The sequence below is a fragment of the Pipistrellus kuhlii genome, unplaced genomic scaffold, assembly GCF_014108245.1.
Source record: "Pipistrellus kuhlii isolate mPipKuh1 unplaced genomic scaffold, mPipKuh1.p scaffold_m20_p_10, whole genome shotgun sequence".
Lineage (NCBI taxonomy): Eukaryota > Metazoa > Chordata > Mammalia > Chiroptera > Vespertilionidae > Pipistrellus > Pipistrellus kuhlii.
The window spans coordinates 55,433,190-55,455,064 of NW_023425405.1; the positions used below are offsets into that span (position 1 = coordinate 55,433,190).

General features: G+C 50.5%; 1 protein-coding gene and 1 non-coding gene across 9 annotated transcripts; one reads left to right on the plus strand and one right to left on the minus strand.

Annotated features, from left to right (window-relative positions):
• Window positions 1–3,866: 3,866 nt before the first annotated feature.
• Window positions 3,867–3,938, minus strand: TRNAC-GCA. Its single transcript has one exon. It is a non-coding gene; the product is annotated as a tRNA-Cys (tRNA).
• Window positions 3,939–6,957: 3,019 nt separating this feature from the next.
• On the plus strand, window positions 6,958–19,867 carry ZNF746 (zinc finger protein 746). Of its 8 annotated transcripts, none has more exons than XM_036429845.2 (7): window positions 6,958–7,239; window positions 10,147–10,446; window positions 10,545–10,659; window positions 11,594–11,707; window positions 15,036–15,227; window positions 15,725–15,850; window positions 17,388–19,867. In XM_036429845.2, exons 1-7 carry the CDS (start codon window positions 7,216–7,218, stop codon window positions 18,446–18,448), a joined length of 1,932 nt encoding a protein of 643 aa, XP_036285738.1. In that variant the 5' UTR covers window positions 6,958–7,215; the 3' UTR covers window positions 18,449–19,867. The 8 variants fall into 8 exon arrangements, with proteins under 8 accessions (XP_036285738.1, XP_036285739.1, XP_045434590.1 ...); XM_036429846.2 differs by having other exon boundaries at window positions 17,391–19,867; XM_045578634.1 differs by having other exon boundaries at window positions 6,961–7,239; window positions 10,587–10,659; window positions 17,391–19,867.
• The last annotated feature ends 2,008 nt before the right edge of the window (window positions 19,868–21,875 follow it).

The window sequence follows — 21,875 nt, forward strand, 5'->3', positions numbered from 1 at the left end:
CATTATTTAGAAGTATAATTTTTATTTTCCACACATATGGGGGTTTTCTAGTTATTTGTTGGATTTTATAATTTTTAAATGTTATTGATTTCTAGCTTAATTTTAGTCAGAAAACATGGTCTTTGTGATTTAAACACTTTGGAATTTATTAAGACTTGCTTTATCTGTTTGAGTGGCGTGGCATTGCTCTCCCCATTACAAGGGCGAGTAAGTCTTGTTTTAGTTTAATAAAGGTGTTTTTATAATCCCTTTATAATCCTATATTTTAATAAAATACCAAAGCACAATTAAAAAAAAAAAGACTTGATTTATATTCAGCATGCAGTCAATTCTGTCAGTGTACCATGTGTACTTAGGGGAAAAAAGCAAGTCCTAAAATTACTGAGTGTAAGGGTCTTTACACATTAACTAGGTCAAATTTGTTAAAATATTCTATATCTTCTGATATTATGTATGCTTGTTCTATCAGTTCACAGGAGAGGGATTTTGAAATATCTCACATGATTGTGGTTAACTTATATTTAATACGTTTTGAATGCATCAAATTTAGAATTGCTATACCTTTGTGATGAATTGAACTTTTTATCACTATAAAATGACTTTCTTAAAATCCTTTTCCACTTCAAAACTATTTTCTCTGATGATAATAATATAGCCACACTATATATTGTTGTCATTAGTGTGTTTTTCTATTCTTTTTTTTTAATATCTTTATTCTTATGTTTTATATGTCTCCTGTGAACAACATATAGTTGAGTTGATTTTTTTTTAATCCATGACATTCTTTGTCTTTTTACTGTGGCATTTTATACTTTTATACTTAATATTAATACTGATAGTATTTTGGCTTAAACTTTCTACCTTCTATGTTCTGCAAGTTCTAGTTTGTTTGTTTTTTCTTTCCTTTATTGTCTCCTTTTGAGGACTATAGGAAGAGACCCTCAGAACTGAGACCCGAGCTCCCTGCACCCTGGATACAACTGGTAAAACCCACAAGTATATATTGAGCTAATGGATTCCTCTGCAGAGAGGGTCACCCAAAAGATGGTTAGTGTGTGGCTGACAGAAAGTGGAACCAGGATGTACACAAGGGAACCAGTAACCTTATCTACTCCTGAGAGTGACCTGGACTCTTTGGGTTGGGCTTTGCATAGAATAAAAAAAAAAAAAAATAAGGAGCTAGAGAATAAAATCATTGGCACATCTCCTGTGTTGGCCTGGGTGGGGACAGGTGTATCTGGGGGAGAGCAATGTTCTCAGTGCCCACAAAAGGTGGACTGTGGAGGGGTGCAGAACCAGATCACAGCTCTAGTCACACTACACTCCTCTCCATCACAGACCACCTGGTCCCTTTGTCTGGACTGCAGCCTCACCAATGACTTGCTCACCCACTTCTGTTCCCTTACAAGACATTACCTCTGCTTAACAGAGGATAGAAGCAGCTGGACCTCAGCTCCTTGACACCTGTCTTCAGCTGTCCTTACCCTTTTTGCTTCCATCTCAGAAAAAACATATTCCTGCTGGAGGCTTTACTATGAGATGAACCATCAGTAAAAGATTAGTTAATGCTTCACAGTTTCCTCCCACTTCCAGAGTGAACCACTCAATCTATACTGTTGACCCATAACTGAATTCAGTTATTTCTCAATCCTGTTCCTTCCCCAGCCAAAAACACACCAAAATGTCTATCTAAATTAAAATAGGTTTCCCACTTTCCCCTTAGCCACTGCTTTATTTGACCTTGGACAAAAGTAATCATTATCTAACTCTACTTTCTCACATCATTCCTCATCTGATCCATCTTTATCAGTTATCAAGTTCTATCATTTTATCCTAAAATTTTCTCTGGAATTTATTTTCTCCTCTGCAGTGGGTTCCTTTTTCTGTATGTGTCACTGGGCAAATTTTTAACTCTATAAGCTCATGTTTATTTTTCTTAAACAGGGACAAGTTTCTTGTGACAACTTAAGATAAATTGCCCAGCACAGTACGAGCACATGGTAGGTACTAGCATAGTAGCACATAATATTAACGCTAGTTCCTTATCCTTGTCTTTTGGCCGATTCCATTCTCTGTAATGTCTCCCGAGTGATGTTCCCAAATAAAGGAACTGACCTTGTTGCTTCTTTGCAGTGTGCAGGGCTCCTGCTGCCCGAAGAACAAAGTCAAAATTCTAGCACATTCCTCACAGATTCTCTGGTCCAATCATGTGCCTCCAACATTAGGTGACAAGTACACTCTTGCTAATGGGTGGGAAACAGGCTCTTCAATGGGAATTCTAGAAAAGCATTTCAAGCCGAAACTGGTTTGGCTCAGTGGATAGAGCGTCGGCCTGCGGACTGAAGGGTCCCAGGTTCGATTCTGGTCAGGGGCATGTACCAGTGGGGGTGTGCAGGAGGCAACTGATCGATGATTCTCTCACATTGATGTTTCTGGCTCTCTATCCCTCTCTCTTCCTCTCTGTAAAAAATCAATAAAATATATTTTAAAAAAGAAAAGAAAAGCATTTCAAGGACCCACGCATGGTGGATGGTGATATGGCAAGGTAGTTTCTTGGTGATGGCTGCCCCTGGGCTTCCAATGTCCCATTTCCCTCTGTCCCAACTGGGAAAAGTCCAACCATGTCTTCAGCTGGACCCAAATAAAAGTCAGTGAACAGAGTTTCTGCTCCATAGTCCTCAGAAGCCTATGGTCTGCAGGCCCTGGTGGCCGCTAGACCTGCATCGTGGAGGGTCCTGAGGAAGAGAGAGACTCATCTAAAATTGCCTCCTTCAAGACTTCACCTCCAAATTGTGCTTGTCTAGGAATGAAGGTTGGAAGGTGAGCTGTGAAAGAAGCTGGAAAGACTATTCAAAAATTACACATGAGGGGGCACCTGGATTTGAACCAGGGACCTCTTGATCTGCAGTCAAATGCTCTACCCCTGAGCTATACCCCTTTGGACACTAGTATAGCCTAATTGATGCCTTTCCTCTGCGTGGTAACACTGGGCTCTGCACAATTAAGTTACCGCTTCCTTCCAGGACTGACTTTATACAATAGAAGCTGTCAGATGAGCTCATAATAAGACACCTTCCCTCAGTCCTGCAGCTTCTAAGCCTCAGTTCCTGGGTGGGGTCATCAGAGAGGAAAAAAATGAGAGAAGCAGCCTGAAGAAATCCCAAGACATTTCCCATTGCTTTTTTTTGTTTTAGTCCAAGAGTAGCCCAACCATCTCCAAAACTACTCAGCTTTCTGGACTCCCAGTCCTTCACCTTTCTTCCTTCAGGGAAGATAGAAATGAGCTCTAATGGAGACAAGTATCACGGAGCTCCACTACTTGGGTTTTGGAAGAACAGCACCGCAGAATCTAGGTTTCCCTCGTTGGCATAGCTAAGCCGGCCTTTTGGCCATTGAGGCAGAAGCGAGTGTATGAGTGAGTCCTGGTGTGGAGAAACCAGCTCCCCAGAGGGAAAGGTCAACCCTACTGCAAGAAGAACCTGGAAGCAATGATTTGTCTCCATAGGTCTGACCACCACTCCACTGTCCAAGCTGTTTCGGTAGGAAGATGAGATAATAATTTAGATTGCCCGTTTACTGTTTGTTCCTACAAAATCTTCTCTATCTACAGCTCTCTTCTGCTGCCCTGGAAAAGCCCAGCAAAATTCTGCAGGAGAGTACCGGCCTTCTCTTTGAGGCCCAAAAGAGTTGAATAAATGAGATATGTAAAGAGGGGGAAACACTGGATGTCAGAAAGCAGTTGTGCAAGGGCTAATTTCAGGAAGGATCTAATTGGAAGAATTCTAATTTCAGGAAGAATCATAATTGACAAAGCTGAAAGGAAACGGAATATGAGCAACAGCTATGAATAAGAAAACCAATGGAGTAGGGGGCACCCGGATTTGAACCGGGGACCTCTTGATCTGCAGTCAAATGCTCTACCCCTGAGCTATACCCCCTTACCTGTCATGTACCTGTAATTAAATACTTTTTCACCTGTGTTGCAACACCACATCTATGCACTGAAATTTTTTTTAATATATTTTATTGATTTTTTTTTTTTTTTTACGGAGAGGAAGGGAAAGAGATAGAGAGTTAGAAACATCGATGAGAGAGTCATCAATCAGCTGCCTCTTGCACACCCCCTACTGGGGATATGCCCGCATCCAAGGTACATGCCCTTGACCAGAATCGAACCCGGGACCCTTCAGTCCCCAAGCTGACGCTCTATCCATTGAGCCAAACCAGTTTCGGCTGCACTGAAATTTCTATTAATTCTTGGAAAAACCATAAAAATTTTTTAAACCATAAAAATATTTTAGTAGGTATCTTTTGATTGATTTACTATAATAATAATAATATTAGTAATTGCCTACCCTTTTTGCTCCAAAGTGAACCACACTAGCCAGGCAAAACAACTTTTAACCTATTTTTTCATCAGATCGTCAAAAATACACTTTTTATATGCTGCAGAATTTTAGTAATTAATTTATGTGTGCCATGAAATGAAAAAAGTTGAAAATTGCTGTAATAGATCATTGGATGGTATCACTGATAAACTTCTTGAGTGTGCTGTGGTTATGCAGGGGAATACATTTGTTCTTAGAAAATACTTGTTGAAACTTCTCCTTCCCTTGCAATCCGTGTTTGCTGCCACCTACCCCTGGTTCCCTGTCCCAGCCTGGGGCCTGGCCCCTATTGGGCAATTGGGACCTGCTGGCCTGGAGGAAGGGAAGGGGGAAGGGAGGGACCCAGGAGGTTAGCCACCAGCCTCCCTGGGAAAGGGGCCACATCCACTGCCACCCACCCCCAGTTTCCCATCCCAGCCCGGACACCTGGCACTGATCAGGCAATTGAGGCCTGCCAGCCAGGTGGAGGGACCGGGAGGTTGGCTGGCAGGTCCCATGGTGATTGGGGCCTGCAGGCTGGAGGCAGCTCCTGCGTTGAGTGTGTGCCCCCTGGTGGCCAGTGCACATCATAGTGACCAGTTATTCCAGTCATTCTGATTGTTCTGTCGTAATGGTCACTTAGGTTTTTATATATATAGAAGAGATGAGTTAGGACACTATTCCGTGTGTTAACATTTTTCTCTAAATGCCAACTGAATGGTACCAATATTAAAAGTTAACAGCATGGCCAAGGCAGAGTTGGCTGCAGGCTTGATTGGGGTGGAAAGGCTTGGTGGGAGTTAGGGCATGAGAGACAGACAGGGGTGAAAGGGGGAGCTCCACGTGGATAAGAGGAGGGGAAAGGATATGAGGAAAGGCATGGGAGTGGAAATTCTCATGCCTGACACAGACTGGGCAAAAAATTGGAAATTGGTCATTTCTACCCCAAAATGGCCTGGCATAAAGCAAAAGTTGAATTAAAAAAAAAAAATACATCCTTGAATACTAGCTCTTCTTTCTGATCACTTTAGTTCTATCACAAGTGCACACTCCCTCCCTTCAGACTCCATACTTTTGCATTATCCTGGAATATTTTTCACGTAAACAGCACGTGCAGTTGGTTACCACTTCTCATTTCATAGTCTTGACAGCGCCCTCAGAACCGCCTGTCCCTTTCTGTTCCTACTCCAGCTACATTTAGTCAGACCTTTTCTCGCCTCATGATGAGACTGCTGGAGTAATCTTCTGATCAACCTCTTACCCCTCCCGCACATGGCCTTCCCTGTCCCTGTGAGCGCCATGAGCAGCAATCCCTGGGAGCTGAGGGCAAAGGAAAACAGCCAGGCCAGTATCAATGCGGGACACACACACTGGAGAGGCTGCACTTTCATACACAAGGCACGCATCCGGGTGACCCGTTTGCCTTGGCCCGCCCAGGCGGATGAAGAAAAAACAAGGGCCTGTTAAGATCTCGCTGCTGACCCCGAGCCCCACTGAAGTCGGGAGCACGTGGTGCAGGTTCCTCTGGAAGGAGCCAGCGGAAAGGAAATGCAACCTGTGACCACAGGGGAGCCCCCCTCAAAGGCTCCTTCCACCTCCCACTCAGGTTCGCTTTAGGTTTTTCCTATTTATTTTTTTTTCTCTCCTTGTTTAAAAATACTATTATTATTACAAACTACTATAAAGTATAACCATTATTACAAAACTTTTACATTTGAAAGTTAGAAAATGTGAAAAAAAAAAATAGCCTGAGGTCTCACTGTTATGAAATAGACTCCTTAGACTACATGCTTCCAAACTGGTCATTTTATACACATATACTCATTTTTTTTTTAAATAAAATCGGGACCATTCTGGACTGGCGTCTCTTGTTTTATTATTTCTTCTTGGACCGATGTCTCTTAAAATATCAGGAACATCTTCCCATACCAAGTTCTTTACCAACATACTTTTAAATGATGATATTGTGTCCCACTGGTTATTCCATTAAAAACATTTTTAGGGGGGGGGGGCAATGTTAAAATACGTACACAGATAATAATTTAATTAAAAAATGTAAATAATAATAATTAAAAAAATTATAGGCAATAAATACGGTGGAGAGTTCTGAGTGGCTGCCGGACTGGGGTTTACCGAACTTCCCATTGTTGAATTCTTTCCATTTCAACCCAAAGGTAGACCTGAGCTGCAGCTGCCAAATAAGCCTCCACCCGGTAAGAAGCCCGGGGCGCCTGGCAGGACATGAGGCGGCAGGTGCGACGCAGCGGGTCCCCCGGGGGGCGGGGGGCCGGGGCCGGGGGTGGCCCCGCAGGCCCTGGAGCGGGCGCTTCTCTCCGTCGCCGGGTCTCTAGGGACGCGGGGTCCGAAGCCCGACGCGCCCAGGAGACGCGGCGGCAACTGGTGGGCGCGGGGTCCCGGGTGAGTCGGCGCGCGCACGGCCGTTTCCGGGGGGCGGGGCGGGGCTGCGGGGGTCCGCGGGGCGGGGCGCGGAGGGGCGGGGCGGGGCGCGGAGGGGCGGGGCGGGGCGGGGGGGGCGGGGCGGGAGGGCGGGCGGGCGCCTGCCGTACGGCGCTCGGGCTGCAGGGGGCGCTGTGCAGCCGCGCTGCCTCCAGGAAGCCTCACGGGCCTGCGCCGGCTCCCAGGATGCAGTGTGGGCCGGCCGGGCGCTGACGGCGGCGGCGCGGCTGCGGGCGGAGCGGCGCGGGCCGGCTGCGAGGAGCGCGCGCCGCGGACGGGCACGGCGGGCCGGGCGGGCGGCGCCTGCGGAGAGGCCGAGGCCGGCCTGCGGCGGGCGGCGGCGGCGGCGACGACTTCCTCCGGGCCGGGCCGGGCCGGACAGCGCAGGGCCATGGCCGAGGCGGCCGCGGCTTCGGTAAGGGCGGCCCGCGCGCGCGGACTCGGCGCCGGGCCCAGCACTCGGCGCCGCAGGCCCTTGGGGAGGGGCTGCGGGGCCCGGGCCGGGCCGCCGGGCCTGGGGCTGCGGCGAGCGGGGCGCGGAGTCCTCTGGGGCCTACGGCACCCGCCGGCCGGGCCCCCCATTCCGGGATGAGCCCGAGCGGGGTGGGACCGGCCGTCCCCGCCCCGGGGCCGCCCCGCGCCTGCTCCGGAGCCCTCCGCGGCTTCCTGCCCCGGCCCCACCCGCGGACCCCTTCATCCGGGCGCCCCCCCACACATACACACCCTCCCCTCTCCGCATCTCCTTTCTCTGCCCCGCGCTCCCTGCCCCCGGAGCTCCCCCCAGTGGCCTGGTGGCACCTGGGAGGTGTCCGAGGCGGCTTGGATTCCGCATTCGCCCCGTGCCGAGTGCCCGGCTCGCTGCGGTCCGGGCGGAAGACAGCTGCCCCCGTGGGTAGGAACAGGCTCCGCAGCAGCCCGGTTAGGCATGGTTTTGTCCTCACAGCAAGCCTGGAGGGTAGGTAGGTACGCGCTCTCTGTGTCGTACAAAAGGTAAACCTGAGGCCTAGAGAAGTTAACTTGCCCAGAACCACACCGCTAGGAAGTGTGTGAAAAGACAAGGTCGCCCTGTGTTGAGGAACACGCTGCTCTGGGGGCAGCAGGCGGGGACACAGGCAGTCACGGGGCAAAACAGGTGAGCGTGTCCTGCATGGAGCAGGACATGCCTGGGAGCGGGGAGAAGGACAGGGCACGGGCTGCCCTTGCAGTCCGCACCCCTCCCGGCCTGAGCCTCTGTGATTTGAGCTGGGCTCTCAGGGAAGGCTAGGATTTCAGGTGGGGAGGACGGCTCCCGGCCCAGAGAGGGAGAAGGAGAAGGCAGTGTTAGCATGTTCAAGGGACGGAAAGGTGTCCTTGCACCTGCAGAAAGATGGCTTTGGTCGGGAAACTGCAGGAGAGGAGGCTGAGGGAGAGTTGGAAGGGGTTCCGATGCCTGGACTTGCACCACATGGGTGAGGAGCTGTTGGAGAATCTGGGGCTCTCTTACCAGCTCCTCTCAAGCACAGAGGTTCCGGCTTCCCTGGCAGGAGTCCGGGGACAGCCCCGTATTGTCCAGCCACCATTTAATGAGGGGCTGGGCTTGAGCAGCAATAGTGGCCGTCTCCCACCAGGTAGTGTGAAAGCCTTGCACAGGGCCCGGTTAAAGTGGTAAGAAAACAGGGGGCCTCGTTGTTTACAAAGGAGGCATTTACTCATGCAAAGGTTGTCATGATGGCGGCAGGTGCACTAGGAGGCTGAGTGAGTAGGACTTCAGTGGATGAGGAGCTTCTGGAGCAAACTCTTGGAGGCTGGGATCATGATGGGGACAGGTGGGAGGTTGGGGTGGGGGGTTGGGGAGGAGGGGGAGTTACGTGCTAGCCCAGTGCAGTCCCTGCAGCCTCTGGAAGGCAGGAGTGCCACACACATCCAGCTTATTGCCTGTCGAGTTCCTCCTCCTCTGAGACCCAGCCAGAGCTCTTTCTTTTTGAGGTCAGAGGTCAGAGGTCATCTGGTCCAGCCTCCCTGCAAACAGCCAGGTTCTCAGGCTTCTGCTCAAACTCTCCTGTCACTGTTTCCTGAAGTGTCCACCCCTGTTCTAGTGCTCAGTGACTTTCCCTACGTGAATCCACACTGGTTCCTCGTAGTCACTTCTTCATTTTGCAAATAGTCACTTACCATTTGTTTAGGAGTCATTTCCAGAATGTTGTAAGGTACTGTGGGTCCTCAGGCCGCAGGCACACCAGGAAGAGGCATGGATAGTGAGGACACCCCCACACACACACTGACATGTGGGTGAGTCAGGTGGTCCAGCCCCCACTTAAAGCAAAATCTGCCCTTTCCTCAGTGTCCCCAACTGTCAGTCCATCAAGCCACTGTGTGAACTTCCCAGAGACAGGAAAGGCAGCTGCATGGGGGAGCCCCACGTCTGTGGGATGTTGCTGCACATGCCAAAGTCAAGCCTATGGCATTGTCTTACCTTCCCCTCCAGTTTGTAAGGTGTGCCACAGCCTCGAGCAGCTACGAGAATGTCTGAGACACACATAGAAAAGTCTAACACCATAATTCTCCTCTTGGGAGAAGTAGGAATGGCGACAGAGTCAGTCTCTGAAGGGGCCGACTCGTGTTATAGCAAAAAGCGTTGGCTGGTGGAGATTTGCAATAATGGTGATTTTTAATTTGGGGGGGGGGGTGGTAACTGGGAGGGAACCAAATCAGATTGCCCTGTGAGGCGAAGAATTAACCATTTTATTTTTATGTTTATTAAAAAGAGACACAAGCTGCTTTAAAAAAAAAAAAAAAAAGCAGTTGAGCAGCACTCTTGTTTGTGCTGTTTCAGTGAACTGGCTGGGTTGTGTTTTTGCTAGGTCATCATCAGTAGAGGTTCTTGTGTGATGAGGATGGGAAGTGCTGGCTGGCCTCTAGTAAACCTGCAGTTTACCATTTCTCCACTGAAACACCCAGCAGTGCTCAATCATCGTTTGCTTAGCAGAATTGCACTGGGCGCCTGCTGCAGGCCATGCACCATGCTGTTAAAAGGGCCTGTGCAGCCGTCAGAGGTCATGCAAGAGGGTGCAGGGATAACTATAGGGCAGAGAATGCCACCATCGGGCTCTGCATAGCATGCTGCAGAGGCCTGGTGGGACGGCAGCCACCCAGACTTGGGTGATGTGTGAGACTCCCAGAGCAGGCGATCATTAGACTGAACCCTGGCATGTGGCCCAGGGCATCCCCATTTTTCACATGTGGGTTCCCACCCCTATTCCAGCTCCCCCACACCTGAGATAGCTGGGCTCACAGAACACGACTGGTGGAATGATCAATGCTGGTCTCTCTTTGTTTCTGGAAGATTTCTCCCTGGACAATGGCAGCTACCATTCAGGCAATGGAGAGGAAGATCGAATCGCAGGCTGCCCGCTTGCTCTCCCTAGAAGGTCGAACAGGAATGGCCGAGAAGAAGCTGGCCGACTGTGAGAAGACGACCTTGGAGTTCGGGAACCAGCTGGAGGGCAAGTGGGCCGTGCTAGGGACCCTGCTGCAGGAGTACGGGCTGCTGCAGAGGCGGCTGGAGAACATGGAGAACCTGCTGAGGAACAGGAACTTCTGGGTCCTGCGGCTGCCCCCGGGCAGCAAGGGGGAGGCCCCCAAGGTAACTGGGCACCTGGGGTGGGACAGCGCTAGGGGCTGTGCCTATAAATGTGGGCGGGCGGGCGGGCGGGCGGGCGGGCATGACATCTGTGTTTCCAGATGTCCATGACTTTTGATGACATGGCTGTCTGTTTCTCCGAGCAGCTGGATGAATGGCAGAAGGAACTGTACAAGCACGTGATGAGGGGCAACTACGAGACACTGGTCTCCCTGGGTAAGGCCTGATAGTCATTTCTCTGTTTAGTATTATTTGGGGGAGTCCTCAGATCTCTCTTTTCATGCTGGTGGGTTTTATCGCAAGGATATATAAATTACTGGAAACTTAGACCATGCAAAGAGTTCTCTCTCTTCATCCTATAGATGAGTCCTGGGTGACCGAGTTGTAAGGTCCCTTCCACCTGGTGAAAGTCACAGGATACCAGGCCGAGGTGGGGAGGCCCCTTCGCTAACCAGGGGTGGAGCATGGCTGTTTCCATTCCTCTGCTGAGGCTGAGAGAAGGTGCCTACGACTGAGCTCCAGGGTCTCATCCACCCACATTTGAGAAAGGCTTTCTCGTTTAGCTCTCTCTTTCTGAGAGATTGGCCTTGCCTGTGACCCTCCGGTTCAGTGGAGAATGTGAGCAGACCGTGCTTCTTGCAGCCAGTGCTGTCTTCATGCTCGAGACTTTGAGAGTCTGGGGCTGCTGCCGCTCTCCTCATGTACCCAGAAGGTCTGGGCTCTTCCTTCCTGGGTTCATTTCTTCTCGGGATGTTTCTGTGACGCCAGGTCTGGAGGCAGTGAGCATCCTTAGTGCGGATGGAGCAGGTGAAGGTGTGATGTTATATTTCAGTTTGCAGAAATGTATCGCTTCTTAATGTAGAGACGGTACCAGAGTTTCTTCACCTGGGCACTGTGGCATTTGGGGCCAGATGATTCCGTGTGGTTGGGGCAGCAGCATCCTGACCTCCACTCAAGGTGCACCTCTCCTCCAGCCCTCAGTCCTCACAACCAAAAATGTCTCCCTAGGAATAGAATTGCTTGTGGTTGAGAACACTGCTCTGTGTCAATCAGGAAATTTAGTTTCTTGGCCATTCTGGGTTTCCCAGGCTGCCTGTCCCCAGCTCTGAATGTAACCACGTGGCAAAGCTAACCTTTATGTTTTCCTCAGACTACGCCATCTCCAAACCCGAGGTCCTCTCCCAGGCCGAGCAAGGGAAGGAGCCGTGTGGCTGGCGCCGTGCAGCCCCCAAGGTTCCAGAAGTTCCTGTGGACCCGAGTCCAGGTGAGGAGCTGGGCGGGGTCAGGGAGACACTGGGCGATCTGATGGGAACAGGAGTAAAGGGCATGGCCTTTTAAGTTTTGTTTTGTAGTTGATTTATGACCCACACCCTGTTCATCTAACACTCGGGAATACATCCGAGTGTGGAACGGACAGCAAACCCAGACTTTTAGGAAAGAAACCGAACCAGTGGCACTGAATTAGTAAAAGTGAAGGAAGGAAGGACATTGATAGGGAAGGTAGGCGTCTATAAAAGACAACACTTAGTTTCATGAAGAGTCAGCCTCTCCTCCATCCAAGAACCACGTCTCATTGAAATTCATTAGTTGTCACAGAACATTAACCCATTAGCCACATATTAGCCACACGTTTGCGATGATTTAGAACCACAGATTGATTTAAGGAAAGTCTGAATACCAGGTTTCGCTGTCTCAGATTTTCCTGGAGCCAGTCAGCATGTTTGGAAGTTGAGGAAAGGACGGTGGATGTGAGTCTCTCCCCTGCCTGAAGTGGCGGATGTGGGGTAATGACATCTGTCCCGTGACCAGGGAGACCGCCTCTCCTTGTCTGTCCCCCGTGCCTAGGCTTCCCTCTTCCATTCCTTCACCTGGGTTCCTGAAGAGTGACTGTGTGTAACTGGTGGTGACTGAGATGTGTCTTCTGCGTTTGCTGTTTCATCGCAAATACACTTTCACTTTTCCAAAGGCAGATGGTGTACAGACCAGCTACACTGTCAGTGGTCAGAGCATTCCCCTGCTTAGGTGCCTAGGACAGCCTGAAAGCTAGAGGACAAAATGACAGAAAGAGGGTTATGACACAGGATCTTGTAGTTTCTTAGTCTGGGTGGGAAGTTCACAGTGGGTTTGTGTTAGTACATTTGTGACATGAATGGTTTCTATACCATCGTTAATAAGAGTGACAGGGGACCTGGGAATATGGCGGCTGCTGGTAAGACCCCCACATGCCCTGGCCTCTTATTTTATGCCTTGAGCATGTCATCTAGAGTTGTGTATGGCCTTAATCCCCACCCGCCCCTGTCCAAGACCAGAGCCACTCACTCATCCCCTCTGGGCTTGGCACAGCCCCTGCCAGGCCTCCTCTCCAACTTCTCTCCAGCTCTAACTCTGCTGTACTTTGTGGAACTCGGTCCTCCGCAAGAACTCCAACCCTGAGGCTCTTCCTGAGTGTCCTGCCTCACCGTCCTTCCTCAGATGAGACCTGGGTGCCTGGGGACACGGTGTCCTCTGCAGCTTCCCTTTCCCACATCCCTTCACCCCCGGCTTGGCAGGGGCTGCTCTGTACCAGGCCCCCCCACCCCCATGTCCGCCCCCTTGAATTACATGCTTCCCGTCTCTCCACCATTTTCTGCAGACCTCCCTCCCTCATCTCCTCCTGCCATCATTCTTGGCGATGGCATTCTCACGAGGGTGGTCCTTTGAGCACCTGGCCTCTCTGTTCCTTAGTCCCCCACCCTGCACCCCATGGTCATTTCCCTGACTGTGTACCTCTCCCATCACCTCGATCTCAGCGCACCCTCCCTGTCTAGCTCCCGAGAGCTTCTGGGCCTGCTGCCTTTTCGCTGTCCACCTGGCGGCATTTCCGTCTTCACCCAGCCTGGGTTCTGGGCCCATCATCATCATTCTCTTGCATACATCCTCAGCTCCCTCACCCCTCTTTTGTTCCTTGTATTCATCTGGCAAAACCATAATCCTGGTTTAACCTGTGTGCATTCTGCACCAGCTCCCTAGCAGCCACAGGGAGCTGGAGAAAGCCCCACATGCTCACCATTTCTCACCCAGGATTCAGAGCGCAGTCGGCGTGTCTCACTCCATTCAGTAGTCCAGAGATTGACCAGCTGTGACCCATGAAGGCCAAATCACCACCTTCTAAACTGTTCTGTTTAGAATAGTTTTTATATGAAAATACGTTATTTAATTAAAAACAAAGCAAAACACTGTTACAGTTCTTACTACCCCACCTGCCCATCTGCCTGCATCTGTGCCCAGTTCTCTATTGGCTCCTGTGACTGATAGACTGTCAACCCTGTGGTCAGAGACCCTCCTCCACTGGGCACTCATTCCCATCCAGGCCACCTTCTCAAGGACTGCGGCCCAGCACTTTTTTTTTTTTTTAATTTATTGATTTTTTAATAGAGAGGAATGGAGAGAGAGAGAGTCAGAAACATTGATGAGAGAGAAACATCGATCAGCTGCCTCCTGCAAAATATAACATCCCCCTCTCTGCCCCATTAGGTATCCCACCAGAGGTCCCACCAGGGACATATATGGTTGGAGAGTTTGGGAGCAAGGGTTGGGCAGTTGGCCATCCCAGGGGACAGGCGGTCTCTGCTTGCTTTGCTGGGGACAGCCTCCCTGACCAAGTGGTATAGCAGGTGGCTTCCTGATTCTAGGGTCCGTATAAGAACCCCTCTCACCCACAGATAAAAGCTGCATCCTCAATTATCAGTGATAAAAATAGTTTACCCTCACCTGCCTTCCTCTTTGGTTTTACCTCTCTGTTAAAATTCATGACGGAGTGGGGGGGTAGAAGAGGGAAAAGGGGATAAATGGTGATGGAAGGAGGCTTGATTTGGGGTGGTGAACCTACAATACTATATACACATGATGTGTTATAGAATTGTACAATTGTAACCTATATAGTTTTATCAACCAATGTCATCCCAATAAATTCAATTTAAAAAATGATCCATAACAGAAAGAAAAATGGTCATTGATGGGCTCCCTTAAAACTCTAGTAGTGTACAAAAATTCACTTCTTTCGTTTATTGATATTTCTGTCTAGGAACCTTGATTTCAGAGAGGAAGAGAGAGGGATAGAGATATAGAAACATCAGTGATGAGAGAGGATCATTGATGGTTGCCTCCTGCACACCCCCCAAATGGGGATTAAGCCCACAACCTGGGCATGTACCCTGACCAGGAATCAAACTGTGACCTCCTGGTTCATAGGTCAACGCTCAACCACTGAGCCACGTGGGCCAGGTTCCTTGGTACCTTTTAAGATTTTGTCTTTACTGTTATTCCATTTTACAGAACATTGTCAAGATTAATATCTTTTTAAATATATTTTATTGATTTTTTTACAGAGAGGAAGAGAGAGGGATAGTCAAAAACATCAATGAGAGAGAATCATCGACCAGCTGCCTCTTGTACACCCCCTACTGGGGATGTGCCCGCAACCAAGGCACATGCCTTCTTACCAGGCTCTCATGCTGTGTGACCCCTGAGAGGTTTATTTCCTTGCCCGACTATGTGCCCACCTCAGGACCAGGGGGCCCTGAAGCTGTGCTCACACACTCTGTCTTTCTTAGGCTCGGGAGCCCCGGTTCCTGCCCCTGACCTCTTAATGCAGATCAAGCAAGAGAGCGAGCTCCAGCTCCAGGAGCAGCAGGCTCTGGGGGTAGAAGCGTGGGCAGCCGGGCAGCCCGATATCGGGGAGGAGCCATGGGGCCTCAGCCAGCTGGATTCCGGAGCAGGAGACGTCTCTACGGATGCTGCTTCTGGTGAGTGGCTCAGACCGGGAGCAGATGCAGGAATGCGAGGCAGAGCCCAGGGCAGGCCTTGGGGTAAGGAGTTCCTGGAAGCCACAGTATGGGAACTATGGGCTCTCAAACATCTGGCCTGGCTAGCTTAGACATTTCCTCATTTTATGACAGGACCTGCACTAACGGACGCCTTGGGCACCTCGGGGTTTGGTGAAGCTCTTGCCCTGGTATTTCTCTGCCTCATTTCATCAGCTGCACTTTTCTTGCCCCCAGCATTGGGCATTTAAGGCGCCCGCTGCCTCATATGAAGGAGGGGCTGTAAGAAATAAGTCGATGACCTGTGAGCCTCCTGGTGCCTCCAAGGGGGAGCAAAAGAAACCTGGGTTCAGGAGCAGTGGGACAGTTGTGCTCATGCAGCATGCCTGGGGTGGGGCCTCAGGGTGTTATTCTTACCCTGTGGGATTTTCCTGCTGCTTCTGTTCTCTAACCCGTAGGCTCTGATCTCTTCGTTGCAGGCGTCCACTCCAACTTCTCAACCACTATCCCACCTACTTCCTGGCAGGCAGATCTCCCTCCCCACCACCCTTCCTCCGCATGCTCAGACGGGACCCTGAAGCTCAACACGGCGGCCTCCACAGAAGGTACAGGTGGCAGAGAGAGGGTGGGAAAGACTTACCTCTGCCCTGCAGGTGCCTAAGCCCCGGCCTCTTTCTCACTGATGAACTGCCCTGCCCTTTCAGCCAGCAGGTACTTAGGTATCTCTGATGTTAGGACTCAGCGGTCTGTCTTTTATCTCTGTCCAGATTCTTAGGCTTGGACAGCCTGCCTTGAGCATGTCCATATTTCCAGCCGTTCTTTTCTCATGTTAACCAGTCAGTGCTCATAAGCCGATCCCTGGAGAGGATGCACCTCCTGCCCAGGCTCGGAACCTGCCTCCACTTCCTTTCTGGCAAAGAAAAAACAAACCAAGCCAGAAGCACTTCTTAGATATCGGCACTACCAAAGACAAGTGTCCACAGGCCAGAATTGGGAAGAAACCCTACAAATTTATGTGTTATTTTTCTATTTATTTCTGTTTTGTAGGCCTGTTATCTGTTGCTTTATATTTTAGCACTCCAGAATCCCTGATTCAAAATTCAGGAAATGAAATTCAAATACATTTACATCAAATCCATTTTTACTGTTTTACTAATATTTTAATATATTTTACTTATTTTTTACAGATAGGAAAGGATAGGGATAGAGAGCTGGAAACATCGATGAGAGAGAGAAACATCGACCAGCCGCCTCCTGCACATCCCCCATTGGGGATGTGCCCGCAACCAATGTACATGCCCTTGACTGGAATAGAACCTGGGACCCTTCAGTCCACAGACTGACGCTCTATACACAGAGCCAAAATTCGGCTAATATTTTTTTTATTAGCTAGCTGGCCACATTTATTGGATGCTTGCTGCATGCCAAATCGCATGCACGGTGTCTTCAGACATGTTATCTGGTAACCCTCATACAGCCCTACGACTAGAGTGTTCACAGATGTGCTGCTGGTTAAATTATCCTGCAGTCCTGGCCAGGTGGCTCAGTTGGCTGGAGCATCATCTGGTTCACCATCAATATTTTTTAAAAAGGTTGTGGGTTCGATTTCCAGTAAGGGTACATACCTAGGTTGTGGATTTGATCCTTAGTCAGGTACGGAGGGGTATGGATCGATGTTTCTTTCACACATTGATATTTCTCTCTCTCGAAATCAATACAAACATATCCTTAGGTGAGGATATTTAAAAAATCGTCCTGCAGCCCACAGCTGGTCTGTGGGAAGCCGCAGAGCTGCCTCAGACGATCCCCAACCTGGTGCCTTTGCCCCTCCGGTACATTGCCACCGGCAGTCAGAGTCCCTTCCTCAAGATAAATTCTTGATTAGCCTTAACAGCCATAGTAGAAATGGAATCCGGTAAGCAGATTGTGGTTTTACTTGCAATGAAAGTACTAGTACAGGGATGTCCTCACATTGGGTTTGAAGCAGCCTCATGTCCACCTGGGGGCGCTCTGCTGAGCTGGAGCCTGCGGCTTGTTTGATGGTAGGGGCGAGGAGCTGATGAATCTCCAGATGAAAGGATCAGATAATCGCTGTAAGCCCAGGAGGGGTCAAATGATATCTGGTCTTTCTGTCTTTCTCAGCAGATGTAAAAATTGTGATAAAAACTGAAGTTCAGGAAGAGGAGGTGGTGGCCACACCAGTGCACCCTACTGACCTAGAGGCCCACGGGACCCTATTTGGACCAGGCCAAGCCACAAGGTTTTTCCCTAGTCCTGTCCAGGAAGGCGCCTGGGAGAGCCAGGGCAGCTCCTTCCCCAGCCAAGACCCTGTGCTGGGGCTCAGAGAGCCCACCCGGCCTGAGCGGGACCTGGGAGACCCCAGCCCCGCCGTGGCCCAGGACGAGGCCCCACCCGGGGACTGGCTCCTTGGGGGAGTCCGATGGGGCTGGAATTTCAGGTGCAAACCTCCTGTGGGTCTGAACCCGAGGACTGGGCCCGAGGGGCTGCCCTATTCCTCCCCTGACAACGGAGAGGCTGTGCTGGACCCAGGCCAGGCCCCGAGACCCTTCAGTGACCCCTGCAAATACCCTGGCCGGACCAAAGGCTTTGGCCACAAGCCTGGCCTGAAGAAGCACCCGGCCGCGTCGCCCGGGGGCCGGCCCTTCACCTGCGCCACGTGCGGGAAGAGCTTCCAGCTGCAGGTGAGCCTGAGCGCGCACCAGCGCAGCTGCGGGCAGCTGCCCGACGGGGCGGCCGGGGCGGCAGGGCCTGCGCGGGATGGAAGCGGCCTGCGGTGCGGGGAGTGTGGGCGCTGCTTCACGCGGCCAGCTCACCTGATCCGGCACCGCATGCTGCACACGGGCGAGCGGCCCTTCCCCTGCACGGAGTGCGAGAAGCGCTTCACCGAGCGCTCCAAGCTCATCGACCACTACCGAACCCACACGGGCGTGCGGCCCTTCACTTGCACCGTCTGCGGCAAGAGCTTCATCCGCAAGGACCACCTCCGCAAGCACCAGCGCAACCACACGGCCGCGGGGGCCAAGGGCCCGGCCCGGGGCCAGCCGCTGCCTCCCCTCCCAGCCGCTCCCCCGGACCCCTTTAAGAGCCCTGCCTCCAAAGGACCCTTAGCCTCCACAGACCTTGTGACCGACTGGACTTGTGGCCTGAGTGTCCTGGGACCCACCGAGGGCGGGGACCTGTGAGGCACCCCAGGATGCAGAGTTGACTCAGCCTTCTGACCCTTGAGGGCCATGAGTGTAAAAAGTCCCGTTTCCAGATGTCCTCGGGGTGGCGGCCAACGCAGAGGCAGGAGTGGAGACTGGGAGACCAAATCCCCAGGTTGCTGAACTGATTGATCACTGGAAGAAGAGAAACTGTCAAATACAGCTTCCACCTCTAAACAAAGTAGAACTCTGAAACAGCACCATAGAATTTTAAGTAATTTAATTACAAAACTTTTTTAATTCTTGAAGAAGCTGAAAAATAGACGTAGTACCAGTTTAAACTTTCTAGTATACTTTTGGTTTCCCGGAGCGTGTTTATGTGGGCTGTGCCCTTACCAAGTCTGACGTGAAGGTCGGCCGGCCTGGGGACACAGGAGGGACTGGAACGAGACCTCCCTTGGCCCCACTGACTCTTAGAGATGAGATGGTCTTAGCACGAAGTCTGGGGAATTGAGACCCTGCTCTGCCCAGGGCTGGGCTGGGCTGGGCCTGGGGCTCCAAGCCTCCTGGGACCTGAGACCAGCTGGGTGCTGTGGAACTCCAGCCTCATCTCAGTGGGGAGGACTCGTCCCAGAGCAGCCAGCTGGCCTCTTTACCTGAAAAGGCCCCCCAACAGTGCTGGTCCTTCTGTGTTTCCATTAGGGGCCACTGGCCATCCCTATCAGACTCCTGGGCTGCCAACCCCACCTGGAGCTTTTTCCACTCTAGCAAAATGCTTGTGTCCTTTGTGTAGTGTTTTTTCATTGTCAAAATTCTTTCACATATCTCATTTGATTGTTACTGTGACTTTGTGAAACACCCGAGGCAAGTCTTTTTGTTAGAGATGAGAAATAATTAACTCAAAGGGGATATATCTCAGCCTTGCACCATGGCGCTGAGCTAATGTGGGGGGCAGCAGTTGGGAAAAGCCTCAGGTTAGACATGGCTTATCTTCCCAGTTCAGTTTGGGGAAAGAAAACTGTTTTTGCCCTCTCAGAAGATTTGTCCCACATGTGCACGAGCAAAACCGTCAGGCCTCAGGCTAAGCCCGGCCCCCCTGGTGTGGGCACTCCCAGCGAGGTCCGAGAGGCTGCGTATGGTTGATGTTCCTCTGCTGACATCCTAACGGTGGGATTGGACATGGGCCCAGGTTTCTTAATTCCACCACAGCGCTGTCCCCAGTAATCATTCCTGTTTTTTTGAAGCCGCTTCTGGATCCCTTATCTCCCGACAGAGAGACCAGGGCTGCTATCACTCAGCTCCCCCATGTGTACTTTTGTTAGGCAGTAGACTAGTTTAAAAAATTGTTTCTCTGTACTGTATATTTTGTACCTGTTTACACCTCTCATTGACAACTGATATTTTGAAAAACACATGAAGAGGAAATGCCCTGTTAAAATAAAACCTAACCAGCACTGAGGTGGTTTGGTGGGTTTCATTCTGAGATCTGCATCTGAACATGGCCCCCAGGCTGTGTGGTCAGCTCCCCAGGCACTTGGTCACCTTGAACCCAGGGAAGTGACAGTGCCTAAGAGCTATGAATGGAAGGTTCTGGAGACTTGTAGGGGAAATCAAAGCACATCCTGTCACTTTGCTTCGGAAGATGATCATGGTTTATGTAATTTAGTCTTATGTAATTTGATACGATGCACATGAGGACAGGAAGGTCAGGAGAAATAGTGCAGAACATCAAAAACTGATGCCGGATGTTTTCTCTTTGCATCCTCTGGCTCAGCCAGGGCGAGGAAAGGAAGGGCAATGCCTGTAGTTGTGTCAGAGTCAAGTTCCCCCCGATGGCCTTAGACCCAAGCTAACATCCATGTTCCCACCAACCAGAGATAACAGTTATCTCACGTTTTCATCTCTTCCACCAGCCCCCTTCCCCGTCCTCATGCCCTCTCCCCCTCCTGCCCCTGTTCTCTCCATGCAGGCCCCCAACCACTCAGTGATTCACTAGATGGATGACTTGGAAACTTTTGGCTCAGCTGCATTCTTCAAGACAATATGGGAGGAGAGGGTCTAGACAAGAGAGGGTGCTGAGTTGAGTTTCAGACATCCAAAAGTGGGTTCCCAGTCAGTAGTTAGGGAGACCACCAGTGGCAGCAACCCAACACTTTCCAAATTCCTGGGAACTCTCACTCTGAACCCATTGCTCTGAAGCATCCTGTGTAGGCCATGGCACAGTAACCCCTTCCTATGTTAGTCTCCTGTTGATGCTGTGACAAATTGTCACAGACTTTGTAGCTAGAGCCAACACAAACTCACCCAACAGTTGTGGAGGTCAGAGGCCAAAATGAGGCTCATGGAGCTAACATCAAGATGTCAGCTGGGCCGAGACCGGTTTGGCTCAATGGATAGAGCGTCGGCTTGGGGACTGAAGGGTCCCGGGTTCGATTCCGGTCAAGGGCATGTACCTTGGTTGCGGGCATATCCCCAGTAGGGGGTGTGCAAGAGGCAGCTGATCGATGACTCTCTCATCAATGTTTCTAACTCCCTATCTCTCTCCCTCTCTGTACAAAATCAATAAAATATATTAAAAAAAAAAAAAAAAAAGATGTCAGCTGGGCTGGTTCCTCTGGAGAGTCCAGGGGAGAATCCTTACAATGTTGAACTTGCAGAGCCGCTTGCATTTTAGCACAGGCAGGAAATTTTTTTTATATAAATATATTTTGATTTTTTACAGAGAGGAAGGGAGATAGTTAGAAACATCGATGAGAGTCATTGATCAGCTGCCTCCTGCACACCCCCTACTGGGGATATGCCTGCAACCAAGGTACATGCCCTTGACCGGAACCGAACCTGGGACCCTTCAGTCCGCAGACCGACACCCTATCTACTGAGCCAAACCGGTTTCAGCCGGCAGGACCATTTCATCTCCCCCTCGGGTGAACTGAATTGCCTGCCCTTCCCTGAGCGCCACGCTGCTCCATGTGCTGCACGTTGTTCCTGCTGCATACAGTGTCTCCCTTTCCCTCACACCAGCCATCTGGTGTATTTCTTACCCTCAGGTCTTGGCTTAGTGTCCCCCAGCTGTGCCCAATCTCTGCAGGTAGAACTAATGCCTCCTATTTTTCTCTATGGATCCTTGCTCAGACTCCTGTTAGCTTGTTAGACTCTCCCTGACTTTGTATATAACATGTTCCTGGAAATGTGCATAAAGGTATAGGTATAAAATGAGACAATAGACTCAGACCACAGGAAGGCTTTATTCCCTGACAGCTATAAAAAGAAGTTCCTGATCTGGTATAATTGTCAAACTCCTTTAAACCCTGAGTATTGTACAATCTATACATGATTCCTTAAAGATATTAAAAGCACAATTTACAAGTAGACAATAAGTATATGCAATTTCTGTCTTTAAGAAAATTTGGTCAAAAGTAAAAAAATGCCATTCCCTTCCCCTTATGCTCCCTCCCCTTGACACGTG